Raw genomic sequence first — 14,559 nt, forward strand, 5'->3', positions numbered from 1 at the left:
GGTGGTGGTCTAGGTTCAGTATAGAAGAAGAGAGGTGGTGGTCTAGGTTCAGTATAGAAGAGAGGTGGTGGTCTAGGTTCAGTATAGAAGAAGAGAGGTGGTGGTCAAGGTTCAGTATAGAAGAAGAGAGGTGGTGGTCTAGGTTCAGTATAGAAGAGAGGTGGTGGTCTAGGTTCAGTATAGAAGAGAGGTGGTGGTCTAGGTTCAGTATAGAAGATATGTGGTGGTCTAGGTTCAGTATAGAAGAGAGGTGGTAGTCTAGGTTCAGTATAGAAGAGAGGTGGTGGTCTAGGTTCAGTATAGAAGAAGAGAGGTGGTGGTCTAGGTTCAGTATAGAAGAGAGGTGGTGGTCTAGGTTCAGTATAGAAGAGAGGTGGTGGTCTAGGTTCAGTATAGAAGAAGAGAGGTGGTGGTTTAGGTTCAGTATAGAAGAGAGGTGGTGGTCTAGGTTCAGTATAGAAGAAGAGAGGTGGTGGTCTAGGTTCAGTATAGAAGAGAGGTGGTGGTCTAGGTTCAGTATAGAAGAAGAGAGGTGGTGGTCTAGGTTCAGTATAGAAGAAGAGAGGTGGTGGTCTAGGTTCAGTATAGAAGAGAGGTGGTGGTCTAGGTTCAGTATAGAAGAAGAGAGGTGGTGGTCTAGGTTCAGTATAGAAGAAGAGAGGTGGTGGTCGTGGTTCAGTATAGAAGAAGAGAGGTGGTGCTCTAGGATCAGTATAGAAGAAGAGAGGTGGTGGTCTAGGTTCAGTATAGAAGAGAGGTGGTGGTCTAGGTTCAGTATAGAAGAGAGGTGGTGGTCTAGGTTCAGTATAGAAGAAGAGAGGTGGGGGTCTAGGTTCAGTATAGAAGAGAGGTGGTGGTCTAGGTTCAGTATAGAAGAGAGGTGGTGGTCTAGGTTCAGTATAGAAGAGAGGTGGTGGTCTAGGTTCAGTATAGAAGAAGAGAGGTGGTGGTCTAGGTTCAGTATAGAAGAAGAGAGGTGGGGGTCGTGGTTCAGTATAGAAGAGAGGTGGTGGTCTAGGTTCAGTATAGAAGAGAGGTGGTGGTCTAGGTTCAGTATAGAAGAAGAGAGGTGGTGGTCTAGGTTCAGTATAGAAGAAGAGAGGTGGTGGTCGTGGTTCAGTATAGAATAAGAGAGGTGGTGGTCTAGGTTCAGTATAGAAGAGAGGTGGTGGTCTAGGTTCAGTATAGAAGAGAGGTGGTGGTCTAGGTTCAGTATAGAAGAAGAGAGGTGGTGGTCTAGGTTCAGTATAGAAGAGAGGTGGTGGTCTAGGTTCAGTATAGAAGAGAGGTGGTGGTCTAGGTTCAGTATAGAAGAGAGGTGGTGGTCTAGGTTCAGTATAGAAGAGAGGTGGTGGTCTAGGTTCAGTATAGAAGAAGAGAGGTGGTGGTCTAGGTTCAGTATAGAAGAGAGGTGGTGGTCTAGGTTCAGTATAGAAGAAGAGAGGTGGTGGTCTAGGTTCAGTATAGAAGAAGAGAGGTGGTGGTCTAGGTTCAGTATGGAAGAGAGGTGGTGGTCTAGGTTCAGTATAGAAGAAGAGAGGTGGTGGTCTAGGTTCAGTATAGAAGAGAGGTGGTGGTCTAGGTTCAGTATAGAAGAAGAGAGGTGGTGGTCTAGGTTCAGTATAGAAGAAGATAGGTGGTGGTCTAGGTTCAGTATAGAAGAAGAGAGGTGGTGGTCTAGGTTCAGTATAGAAGAAGAGAGGTGGTGGTCTAGGTTCAGTATGGAAGAGAGGTGGTGGTCTAGGTTCAGTATGGAAGAAGAGAGGTGGTGGTCTAGGTTCAGTATAGAAGAAGAGAGGTGGTGGTCTAGGTTCAGTATAGAAGAGAGGTGGTGGTCTAGGTTCAGTATAGAAGAGAGGTGGTGGTCTAGGTTCAGTATAGAAGATATGTGGTGGTCTAGGTTCAGTATAGAAGAGAGGTGGTAGTCTAGGTTCAGTATAGAAGAGAGGTGGTGGTCTAGGTTCAGTATAGAAGAAGAGAGGTGGTGGTCTAGGTTCAGTATAGAAGAGAGGTGGTGGTCTAGGTTCAGTATAGAAGAGAGGTGGTGGTCTAGGTTCAGTATAGAAGAGAGGTGGGGGTCTAGGTTCAGTATAGAAGAAGAGAGGTGGTGGTCTAGGTTCAGTATAGAAGAGAGGTGGTGATCTATGTTCAGTATAGAAGAAGAGAGGTGGTGGTCTAGGTTCAGTATAGAAGAAGAGAGGTGGTGGTATAGGTTCAGTATAGAAGAGAGGTGGTGGTCTAGGTTCAGTATAGAAGAGAGGTGGGGGTCTAGGTTCAGTATAGAAGAAGAGAGGTGGTGGTCTAGGTTCAGTATAGAAGAGAGGTGGTGGTCTAGGTTCAGTATAGAAGAAGAGAGGTGGTGGTCTAGGTTCAGTATAGAAGAAGAGAGGTGGTGGTCTAGGTTCAGTATAGAAGAAGAGAGGTGGGGGTCGTGGTTCAGTATAGAAGAAGAGAGGTGGTGCTCTAGGATCAGTATAGAAGAGAGGTGGTGGTCTAGGTTCAGTATAGAAGAAGAGAGGTGGTGGTCTAGGTTCAGTATAGAAGAGAGGTGGTGGTCTAGGTTCAGTATAGAAGAGAGGTGGTGGTCTAGGTTCAGTATAGAAGAAGAGAGGTGGTGGTCTAGGTTCAGTATAGAAGAAGAGAGGTGGTGGTCTAGGTTCAGTATAGAAGAGAGGTGGGGGTCTAGGTTCAGTATGGAAGAGAGGTGGTGGTCTAGGTTCAGTATAGAAGAAGAGAGGTGGTGGTCTAGGTTCAGTATAGAAGAGAGGTGGTGGTCTAGGTTCAGTATAGAAGAGAGGTGGTGGTCTAGGTTCAGTATAGAAGAAGAGAGGTGGTGGTCTAGGTTCAGTATAGAAGAAGAGAGGTGGTGGTCTAGGTTCAGTATAGAAGAAGAGAGGTGGTGGTCTAGGTTCAGTATAGAAGAAGAGAGGTGGTGGTCTAGGTTCAGTATGGAAGAGAGGTGGTGGTCTAGCTTCAGTATGGAAGAAGAGAGGTGGTGGTCTAGGTTCAGTATAGAAGAAGAGAGGTGGTGGTCTAGGTTCAGTATAGAAGAGAGGTGGTGGTCTAGGTTCAGTATAGAAGAGAGGTGGGGGTCTAGGTTCAGTATAGAAGAAGAGAGGTGGTGGTCTAGGTTCAGTATAGAAGAGAGGTGGGGGTCTAGGTTCAGTATAGAAGAGAGGTGGTGGTCTAGGTTCAGTATAGAAGAAGAGAGGTGGTGGTCTAGGTTCAGTATAGAAGAAGAGAGGTGGTGGTCTAGGTTCAGTATAGAAGAGAGGTGGTGGTCTAGGTTCAGTATAGAAGAGAGGTGGGGGTCTAGGTTCAGTATAGAAGAAGAGAGGTGGTGGTCTAGGTTCAGTATAGAAGAGAGGTGGTGGTCTAGGTTCAGTATAGAAGAAGAGAGGTGGTGGTCTAGGTTCAGTATAGAAGAAGAGAGGTGGTGGTCTAGGTTCAGTATAGAAGAAGAGAGGTGGGGGTCGTTGTTCAGTATAGAAGAAGAGAGGTGGTGCTCTAGGATCAGTATAGAAAAGAGGTGGTGGTCTAGGTTCAGTATAGAAGAAGAGAGGTGGTGGTCTAGGTTCAGTATAGAAGAGAGGTGGTGGTCTAGGTTCAGTATAGAAGAGAGGTGGTGGTCTAGGTTCAGTATAGAAGAAGAGAGATGGTGGTCTAGGTTCAGTATAGAAGAAGAGAGGTGGTGGTCTAGGTTCAGTATAAAAGAGAGGTGGGGGTCTAGGTTCAGTATGGAAGAGAGGTGGTGGTCTAGGTTCAGTATAGAAGAAGAGAGGTGGTGGTCTAGGTTCAGTATAGAAGAGAGGTGGTGGTCTAGGTTCAGTATAGAAGAGAGGTGGTGGTCTAGGTTCAGTATAGAAGAAGAGAGGTGGTGGTCTAGGTTCAGTATAGAAGAAGAGAGGTGGTGGTCTAGGTTCAGTATGGAAGAAGAGAGGTGGTGGTCTAGGTTCAGTATAGAAGAGAGGTGGTGGTCTAGGTTCAGTATGGAAGAAGAGAGGTGGTGGTCTAGGTTCAGTATAGAAGAAGAGAGGTGGTGGTCTAGGTTCAGTATGGAAGAAGAGAGGTGGTGGTCTAGGTTCAGTATAGAAGAAGAGAGGTGGTGGTCTAGGTTCAGTATAGAAGAAGAGAGGTGGTGGTCTAGGTTCAGTATAGAAGAAGAGAGGTGGTGGTCTAGGTTCAGTATAGAAGAATAGAGGTGGTGGTCTAGGTTCAGTATAGAAGAGAGGTGGTGGTCAAGGTTCAGTATAGAAGAGAGGTGGGGGTCTAGGTTCAGTATAGAAGAAGAGAGGTGGTGGTCTAGGTTCAGTATAGAAGAAGAGAGGTGGGGGTCTAGGTTCAGTATAGAAGAGAGGTGGTGGTCTAGGTTCAGTATAGAAGAGAGGTGGTGGTCTAGGTTCAGTATAGAAGAAGAGAGGTGGTGGTCTAGGTTCAGTATAGAAGAAGAGAGGTGGTGGTCTAGGTTCAGTATAGAAGAGAGTTGGTGGTCTAGGTTCAGTATAGAAGAAGAGAGGTGGTGGTCTAGGTTCAGTATAGAAGAAGAGAGGTGGTGGTCTAGGTTCAGTATAGAAGAGAGGTGGTGGTCTAGGTTCAGTATAGAAGAAGAGAGGTGGTGGTCTAGGTTCAGTATAGAAGAAGAGAGGTGGTGGTCTAGGTTCAGTATAGAAGAGAGGTGGTGGTCTAGGTTCAGTATAGAAGAAGAGAGGTGGTGGTCTAGGTTCAGTATAGAAGAGAGGTGGTGGTCTAGGTTCAGTATAGAAGAAGAGAGGTGGTGGTCAAGGTTCAGTATAGAAGAGAGGTGGTGGTCTAGGTTCAGTATAGAAGAGAGGTGGTGGTCTAGGTTCAGTATAGAAGAGAGGTGGTGGTCTAGGTTCAGTATAGAAGAGAGGTGGTGGTCTAGGTTCAGTATAGAAGAAGAGAGGTGGTGGTCTAGGTTCAGTATAGAAGAAGAGAGGTGGTGGTCTAGGTTCAGTATAGAAGAAGAGAGGTGGTGGTCTAGGTTCAGTATAGAAGAAGAGAGGTGGTGGTCTAGGTTCAGTATAGAAGAAGAGAGGTGGTGGTCGTGGTTCAGTATAGAAGAAGAGAGGTGGGGGTCGTGGTTCAGTATAGAAGAGAGGTGGTGGTCAAGGTTCAGTATAGAAGAAGAGAGGTGGGGGTCTAGGTTCAGTATAGAAGAAGAGAGGTGGGGGTCGTGGTTCAGTATAGAAGAAGAGAGGTGGGGGTCTAGGTTCAGTATAGAAGAAGAGAGGTGGGGGTCGTGGTTCAGTATACAAGCTAATAGCTCATAGAATCTGTGCATCAGACTCAAAATGCTAGCTCATGCATTTCTGACTGGTCGTCCTCTCTCCAGCCTACAGTACACAGTGGATGTTTCCCAAATGGCACCCTATTCCCTGAACAGTGCACTACTTTTGACCAGAGTCCTATGGGCCCTGGTCAAAAGTAGTGCACTACGTAGTGAATAAGGTGTCATCTGGTCCACAGTCAGTCAGTATTCCTCTAGTCTACAGTACTGGTGCTGATTTCTCTCTTTCGTCCACAGATTGCTCTATTTCCTTCTCTCCTCAAAGACGCCTTCAGCCTCCCTTCAGCTCACACCTTCTGCTTTGATGACTGGCCCAACTAACAGCAATGTAGAGATAAAGAATGGAGGGAGGGAGGGAGGGAGAGGGAGGGAGGGAGGGAGGGAGGGAGGGAGGGAGGGAGGGAGGGAGGGGGAGGGAGGGAGCCATTTGATGTGGGTCTCTATGAACTGAGTTTATATTGATGTGGGTCTCCATGAAGAACGTGTGTTTGGTGATAACGGTAATTCTGCAGCAAGCCTCCTCTCCTCTCCCGACACTTTTTTCCATAACCCTGCTGCATTAAAATAGAAGGTTACTTAAGCCAAAAAACGAAAGGAGGGAGGTTGGTCGGGGAGGATGGGTAGCCGTATAACGCAAACGTCTAGCAACCCAAAGGTTACGTGTTCGAATCACATCACGGACAACTTTAATTGTAATTCGTAACATATCATATCATTGGATTATGGACATTGGATTATGGACATCCACAAACTAACACCGTACACGCCATTCGTAACATATCATAATAATTTGAGTGTCACAGATTTACGTGTACTATGTTTACATTTACCTCTGAGTCCAGGTTGTACATGCCTGTAAGACTTCACACAGCACCTCACACACACACACACACTCACACACTCACACACAGGGAGATGTGAGTTAGCTTAGCTTGTCGCTAACTAGGGCACTCCCTGCACTAGAACACTCAGTGGGAACAGTTAACTCTCACACTGTCATGTCTTACTGAGTGAGTCTAGAACAGTTAACTCCAGGCTCTGTCGTAGCCGGCCGCGACCGGGAGACCCATGGGGCGGCGCACAATTGGCCCAGCGTCGTCCAGGGTAGGGGAGGGAACGGCCGGCAAGGATGTAGCTCAGTTGGTAGAGCATGGCGTTTGCAACGCCAGGGTTGTTGGTTCGATTCCCACAGGGGGGCCAGTATGTAAAATATAAATAATGTATGCACTCACTAACTGTAAGTCGCTCTGGATAAGAGCGTCTGCTAAATACCTAAAATGTAAATGTAAATGTAACTCTCACACTGTCATGTCTTACTGAGTGAGTCTGGGCCAAATTGTGTATCACAGCACATCCAGGGCCTTCAGAAAGTATTCACACCCCTTCACTTTTCCCACCTGTTCTTGTGTTACAATCTGAATTTAAAAATAGATTAAATTGAGATGTTTTTGTCACTGGGCTACATACAGTGGGGAAAAAGTATTTAGTCAGCCACCAATTGTGCAACTTCTCGCACTTAAAAAGATGAGAGACAGGTGCCATTAATACAGGTAACGAGTGGAGGACAGAGGAGCCTCTTAAAGAAGAAGTTACAGGTCTGTGAGAGCCAGAAATATTGCTTGTTTGTAGGTGACCAAATACTTATTTTCCACCATAATTTGCAAATAAATTCATAAAAAATCCTACAATGTGATTTTCTGGATTTTTTTTTCTCATTTTGTCTGTCATAGTTGACATGTACCTATGATGAAAATTACAGGCCTCTCTCATCTTTTTAAGTGGGATAACTTGCACAATTGGTGGCTGACTAAATACTTTTTTTCCCCACTGTACAATACCCCATCAAAGTGGAATAATGTTTTAATTTTGTTTTAAACAAATTAATAAAAAATTGAAAAGCTGAAATGTCTTGACTAAATAAGTATTCAACCCCTTTGTAATGGCAAGCCTAAATATGTTCAGGAGTAAAAAAGGTGCTTAACAAGTCACATAGGTTGCATCGACTCTTGTGTGCATTAATAGTGTTTAACATTATTTTTGAATGACTACCTCATCTCTGTACCCCACACATACTGTACAATTATCTTTAAGGTCCCTCAGTCGAGCAATGAATTTCAAACAGATTCAATCACAAAGACCAGGGAGGTTTTCCAATGCCTCGCAAAGGGAATTCATTGGTAGATGGGTAAAACTTTAAAAAGCAGACATTGAATATCCTTTTGAGCATGGTGAAGTTATTAATTACACTTTGGATGGTGTATCAATACACCCAGTCACTACAAAGACACATGTGTCCTTCCTAACTCAGTTGCCAGAAAGGAATGAAACCGCTCAGTGATTTCACCATGAGGCCAATGTGATAGGAGAAAACTGAGGATGGATCAACATTGTAGTTACTCCACAATACTTCCCTAATTGACAGAGTGAAAAGAAGGAGCCCTGTACAGAATAGAAATCTTACAAAACATGCATCCTGTTTGAAACAAGGCACTTAAGTAATACTGTATAAACTGTGGAAAAGCAATTTACTTTTTGTTCAAAATACAACGTTTTATGATTTGAGGCAAATCCAACACAACACATCACTGAGTACCATTCTTCATATTTTCAAGCATGGTGGTGGCTGCATCATGTTATGGGTATGCTTGTAATCGTTAAAGACTGGGGAGTTTTTCAGGATAAAAAAATTAACGGAATGGAACTAAGCACATGCAAAATCCTAGAGGAAAACCTGGTTCAAGTATGCTTTCCACCAAACACTGGGAGATTAATTCATCTTTCAGCAGGACAATAACCTAAAACAGTAGGCCAAATCTACACTGGAGTTGGTTACCAAGGAGACAGTATATGTTCCTGAGTGGCCGAGTAACAGCTTGGACTTAAATATGCATGAAAATCTATGGCCAGACTTTAAAATGGTTGTCTAGCAATGATCAACAACCAATTTGACAGAGTTTGAAGAATTTTCAAAAGAATAATGGGCAAATATTGTTAAATCTAGGTGTGCAAAGCTCTTAGAGACTTAATCGCAGCCAAAGGTGATTCTAACATTGACTACTTATGTAAATTAGATTATTCTGTATTTAATTTTCAATACATTTCCAAAAATGTCTAAACACATGTTTTCACTTTGTCACTATGAGGTATTGTGTGTAGATGTGTGAGAGAAAAAAATCCATTTTGAATTCCGGCTGTAACACAACACAATTTTGAATAAGTCAAGGGGTATCAATACTTTCTGAAGGCTCTGTCTATCACAGTAGTGATGAAGTTCACAGCGACCTTCAGTGTATTTCATATGGAGTTGGAGTTAGCTCATAAAGCCATCGCTGGGATACTATGGGAAACAGGGTTAGGGTTAGGGCTAGGATGGCAATGGAAAAGGCATCCAGTCTAACGCAACAGCAGCAGACCTATTAGCATTTATGCTAACACAACAGCAGAGAAGTATTAGCATCCATGCTAACACAACAGCAGAGAAGTATTAGCATCCATGCTAACACAACAGCAGAGAAGTACTGTAGGCCTATTGGTATCTATGCTAACACTATCATCCATGCTAACACAACAACAGAGAAATACTGTAGGCCTATTGGTATCTATGCTAACACTAGCATCCATGCTAACGCAACAACAGAGAAATACTGTAGGCCTATTGGTATCTATGCTAACACTAGCATCCATGCTAACGCAACAACAGAGAAATACTGTAGGCCTATTGGTATCTATGCTAACACTAGCAGCCATGCTAATACAACACCAGAGAAGTAATGTAGGCCTATTAGTATCTATGCTAACACTAGCATCCATGCTAATGCAAGAGAGCAAAATAGCCTCCCCACTGTATTGTGCATTCAACAGTGTCATTGATATAATGCAATCTGATAGCAAAGACAGCAGATTGCATTATATCACATAAAAACATCTCTCAATTAATTTCCAAAGAACAACAACCACTTGGCATGGCATACATGATTCATTAATACTCTCTCTCTCTCTCTCTCTCTCTCTCTCTCTCTCTCTTCTCTCTGTCTCTCTCTGTCTCCCTCCCTCCCTCCCTCCCCCCTCTCTCTCTATATATCTCCCTCCCTCCCTCCCTCCCCCTCTCTCTTTCTCCCTCCCTCCCTCCCCTCTATCTCCCTCCCTCCCTCCCCCTCTTTCTCTCTCTCTCTCTCTCTCTCTCTCTCTCTCTCTCTCTCTCTCTCTCTCTCTCTCTCTCCTCTCTCTGTCTCCTTCCCCTCTCTCCCTCCCTCTCTCCATCCCTCCCTCTCTCTGTCTCTCTCTCTCTCTCTCTCTCTCTCTCTCTCTCTCTCTCTCCCTCCCTCCCTCCTTCTCTCTCTCTCTCTCTCTCTCTCCCTCCCTCCCTCCCTCTGTCTCCCTCCCTCTCTCTCCTCCCTCCCTCCCCCTCCCTCCCCCCCTCTCTCTCTCTCTCTCTCTCTCTCTCTCTCTCTCTCTCTCTCTCTCCCTCCCTCTGTCCCTCCCTCCCCTCTCTCTCTCTCCCTCCCTCCCTCTCTCTGTTTCCCTCCATCCCTCTCTCTGATGTCTGATCAAAGAGCGAGGGATGAGAAAGAGTGTTTCAAGCCAGATGAAACAAGGCTCCTCTTCATCTGCTAGCTAGCCTGTTCTGTCTGTATGTGTTTCCTCACTAAATACAGCGTCTGCTTTCTGAGTTAATGAGTTAATGGTGTTGTGACATTAACTGTTCCCTGAGATGTGTCTGTCCTGGTCCTGTTCATTGAGGTGACAGACAATGATTCAGGTCAGGAAGGCCATCAAAAAGAGACTAAGCTAAGAAAATACTCATTTCCTACAGTACATTTCCTTTCTTCCTACTACCAATTTTCTTTCCCTCTCTTTTCCACCTACACCTACATCCCAGTTCTACCTAACCCAACCCAGTCCTACCTAACCCAACCCAGTCCTACCTAACCTAACCCAGCCCTACCTAACCCAGCCCAGTCCTACCTAACCCAACCCAGTCCTACCTAACCCAGCCCAGCCCTACCTAACCCAGCCCTACCTAACCCAACCCAGTCCTACCTAACCCATCCCAGTCCTACCTAACCCATCTCAGTCCTACCTAACCCAACCCTACCTAACCCAGCCCAGCCCTACCTAACCCAGCCCCACCTAACCTAGCCCAGTCCTACCTAACCCAGCCCTACCTAACCCAACCCAGTCCTACCTAACCCAGCCCTACCTAACCCAACCCAGTCCTACCTAACCCAGCCCTACCTAACCCAGCCCAGTCCTACCTAACCCAACCCAGTCCTACCTAACCCAGTCCTACCTAACCCAGTCCTACCTAACCCATCCCAGTCCTACCTAACCCAACCCAGTCCTACCTAACCCAGCCCTACCTAACCCAGCCCCGTCCTACCTAACCCAACCCAGTCCTACCTAACCCAACCCAGTCCTACCTAACCCATCCCAGTCCTACCTAACCCAACCCAGTCCTACCTAACCCAGCCCTACCTAACCCAACCCAGTCCTACCTAACCCATCCCAGTCCTACCTAACCCATCTCAGTCCTACCTAACCCAACCCTACCTAACCCAACCCAGTCCTACCTAACCCAGCCCTACCTAACCCAACCCAGTCCTACCTAACCCATCCCAGTCCTACCTAACCCATCTCAGTCCTACCTAACCCAACCCTACCTAACCCAGCCCAGTCATACCTAACCCAGCCCTACCTAACCTAGCCCGGTCCTACCTAACCCAGCCCAGCCCTACCTAATCCAACCCAGCCCTACCTAACCCAGTCCTACCTAACCCAGGCCAATTCTACCTAACCCAGCCCTACCTAACCCAGCCCAGTCCTACCTAACCCAGTCCTACCTAACCCAGCCCAGTCCTACCTAACCCAGTCCTACCTAACCTAGCCCAGTCCTACCTAACCTAGCCCGGTCCTACCTAACCCAGCCCAGCCCTACCTAACCCAACCCAGCCCTACCTAACCCAACCCAGCCCTACCTAACCCAGTCCTACCTAACCCAGTCCTACCTAACCCAACCCAGCCCTACCTAACCCAGTCCTACCTAACCCAGTCCTACCTAACCCAGTCCTACCTAACCTAGCCCAGTCCTACCTAACCCAGTCCTACCTAACCTAGCCCAGTCCTACCTAACCCAGTCCTACCTAACCCAGTCCTACCTAACCTAACCCAGTCCTACCTAACCCAGTCCTACCTAGCCCAGTCCTACCTAACCCAGCCCTACCCAGCCCAGTCCTACCTAACCCAGTCCTACCTAACCTAACCCAGTCCTACCTAACCCAGTCCTACCTAACCCAGTCCTACCTAACCTAACCCAGTCCTACCTAACCCAGTCCTACCTAACCCAGTCCTACCTAACCTAACCCAGTCCTACCTAGCCCAGTCCTACCTAACCCAGTCCTACCTAACCCAGTCCTACCTAACCCAGTCCTACCTAACCTAACCCAGTCCTACCTTGCCCAGTCCTACCTAACCCAGTCCTACCTAACCCAGTCCTACATAACCTAACCCAGTCCTACCCAGCCCAGTCCTACCTAACCTAACCCAGTCCTACCCAGCCCAGTCCTACCTAACCCAGTCCTACCTAACCCAGTCCTACCTAACCCAGTCCTACCTAACCTAACCCAGTCCTACCTTGCCCAGTCCTACCTAACCCAGTCCTACCTAGCCCAGTCCTACCTAACCCAGTCCTACCTAACCCAGTCCTACCTAACCCAGTCCTACCTAACCTAACCCAGTCCTACCTTGCCCAGTCCTACCTAACCCAGTCCTACCTAACCCAGTCCTACCTAACCTAACCCAGTCCTACCCAGCCCAGTCCTACCTAACCTAACCCAGTCCTACCCAGCCCAGTCCTACCTAACCCAGTCCTACCCAGCCCAGTCCTACCTAACCCAGTCCTACCTAACCCAGTCCTACCTAACCCAGTCCTACCTTGCCCAGTCCTACCTAACCCAGTCCTACCTAACCCAGTCCTACCTAACCTAACCCAGTCCTACCTAACCCAGTCCTACCTAACCCAGTCCTACCTAACCTAGCCCAGTCCTACCTAACCCAGTCCTACCTAACCCAGTCCTACCTAACCCAGTCCTACCTAACCCAGTCCTACCTAACCTAACCCAGTCCTACCTTGCCCAGTCCTACCTAACCCAGTCCTACCTAACCCAGTCCTACCTAACCTAACCCAGTCCTACCCAGCCCAGTCCTACCTAACCTAACCCAGTCCTACCCAGCCCAGTCCTACCTAACCCAGTCCTACCTAGCCCAGTCCTACCTAACCCAGTCCTACCTAACCCAGTCCTACCTAGCCCAGTCCTACCTAACCCAGTCCTACCTTGCCCAGTCCTACCTAACCCAGTCCTACCTAACCCAGTCCTACCTAACCCAGCCCAGTCCTACCTAACCCAGTCCTACCTAACCCAGTCCTACCTAACCTAACCCAGTCCTACCTAACCCAGTCCTACCTAACCCAGTCCTACCTAACCCAGTCCTACCTAACCCAGTCCTACCCAGCCCAGTCCTACCTAACCCAGTCCTACCTTGCCCAGTCCTACCTAACCCAGTCCTACCTTGCCCAGTCCTACCTAACCCAGCCCAGTCCTACCTAACCCAGTCCTACCTAACCCAGTCCTACCTAACCTAACCCAGTCCTACCTAACCCAGTCCTACCTAACCCAGTCCTACCTAGCCCAGTCCTACCTAACCCAGTCCTACCTTGCCCAGTCCTACCTAACCCAGTCCTACCTTGCCCAGTCCTACCTAACCCAGCCCAGTCCTACCTAACCCAGTCCTACCTAACCCAGTCCTACCTAACCTAACCCAGTCCTACCTAACCCAGTCCTACCTAACCTAGCCCAGTCCTACCTAACCCAGTCCTACCTAACCCAGTCCTACCTAACCCAGTCCTACCTAACCCAGTCCTACCTAACCTAACCCAGTCCTACCTTGCCCAGTCCTACCTAACCCAGTCCTACCTAACCCAGTCCTACCTAACCTAACCCAGTCCTACCCAGCCCAGTCCTACCTAGCCTAACCCAGTCCTACCCAGCCCAGTCCTACCTAACCCAGTCCTACCTAACCCAGTCCTACCTAGCCCAGTCCTACCTAACCCAGTCCTACCTAACCCAGCCCAGTCCTACCTAACCTAACCCAGTCCTACCCAGCCCAGTCCTACCTAACCCAGTCCTACCTAACCCAGTCCTACCTAACCCAGTCCTACCTAACCCAGCCCAGTCCTACCTAACCTAACCCAGTCCTACCCAGCCCAGTCCTACCTAACCCAGTCCTACCTAACCCAGTCCTACCTAACCCAGTCCTACCTAGCCCAGTCCTACCTAACCCAGTCCTACCTAACCCAGCCCAGTCCTACCTAACCTAACCCAGTCCTACCCAGCCCAGTCCTACCTAACCTAACCCAGTCCTACCCAGCCCAGTCCTACCTAACCCAGTCCTACCTAACCCAGTCCTACCTAACCCAGTCCTACCTAACCCAGCCCAGTCCTACCTAACCTAACCCAGTCCTACCCAGCCCAGTCCTACCTAACCCAGTCCTACCTAGCCCAGTCCTACCTAACCCAGTCCTACCTTGCCCAGTCCTACCTAACCCAGTCCTACCTAACCCAGTCCTACCTAACCCAGCCCAGTCCTACCTAACCCAGTCCTACCTAACCCAGTCCTACCTAACCTAACCCAGTCCTACCCAGCCCAGTCCTACCTAACCTAACCCAGTCCTACCCAGCCCAGTCCTACCCAGCCCAGTCCTACCTAACCCAGTCCTACCTAGCCCAGTCCTACCTAACCCAGTCCTACCTAACCCAGTTCTACCTAACCTAACCCAGTCCTACCTAACCCAGTCCTACCTAACCCAGTCCTACCTAACCCAGTCCTACCTAACCCAGTCCTACCTAACCTAGCCCAGTCCTACCTAACCCAGTCCTACCTAACCTAACCCAGTCCTACCTTGCCCAGTCCTACCTAACCCAGCCCAGCCCTACCTAACCCAACCCAGTCCTACCTAACCCAACCCAGTCCTACCTAACCCAACCCAGTCCTACCTAACCCAGCCCAATCTAGCCCGGTTCTGGTCTTACCTTCCAGCAGGTCTCTGGCCAGCCCAGGCTCCGCCCCCGTGGACCTGACGAAGTCCGACAGGACGGCGTCCATGTCCAGAGTCATGTGATCATGTGGATGGGCTGCCCAGGCCACAGCGGTCACCTTAGTCGACGCCAGCCTTCACACTGTCATCTGGGAACACG

General features: G+C 48.1%; 1 protein-coding gene across 1 annotated transcript in view; it reads right to left on the reverse strand.

Moving 5' to 3' along the window:
- The window catches only part of otud7a (OTU deubiquitinase 7A), a 62,900-nt gene extending 48,352 nt beyond the window's left edge, over positions 1-14,548 (reverse strand). The window contains exon 1 of the mRNA XM_084196360.1: positions 14,395-14,548. Coding sequence (XP_084052486.1) covers positions 14,395-14,479 — 85 coding nt within the window. The 5' untranslated portion in view covers positions 14,480-14,548. The remainder of the gene's footprint in view (positions 1-14,394) is intronic.
- Between the last annotated feature and the right edge of the window lie 11 nt (positions 14,549-14,559).

This window comes from Coregonus lavaretus (genome assembly GCF_964263955.1).
Source record: "Coregonus lavaretus genome assembly, contig: HAP1_SCAFFOLD_2289, whole genome shotgun sequence".
In the NCBI taxonomy this organism is placed as follows: Eukaryota; Metazoa; Chordata; class Actinopteri; order Salmoniformes; family Salmonidae; genus Coregonus; species Coregonus lavaretus.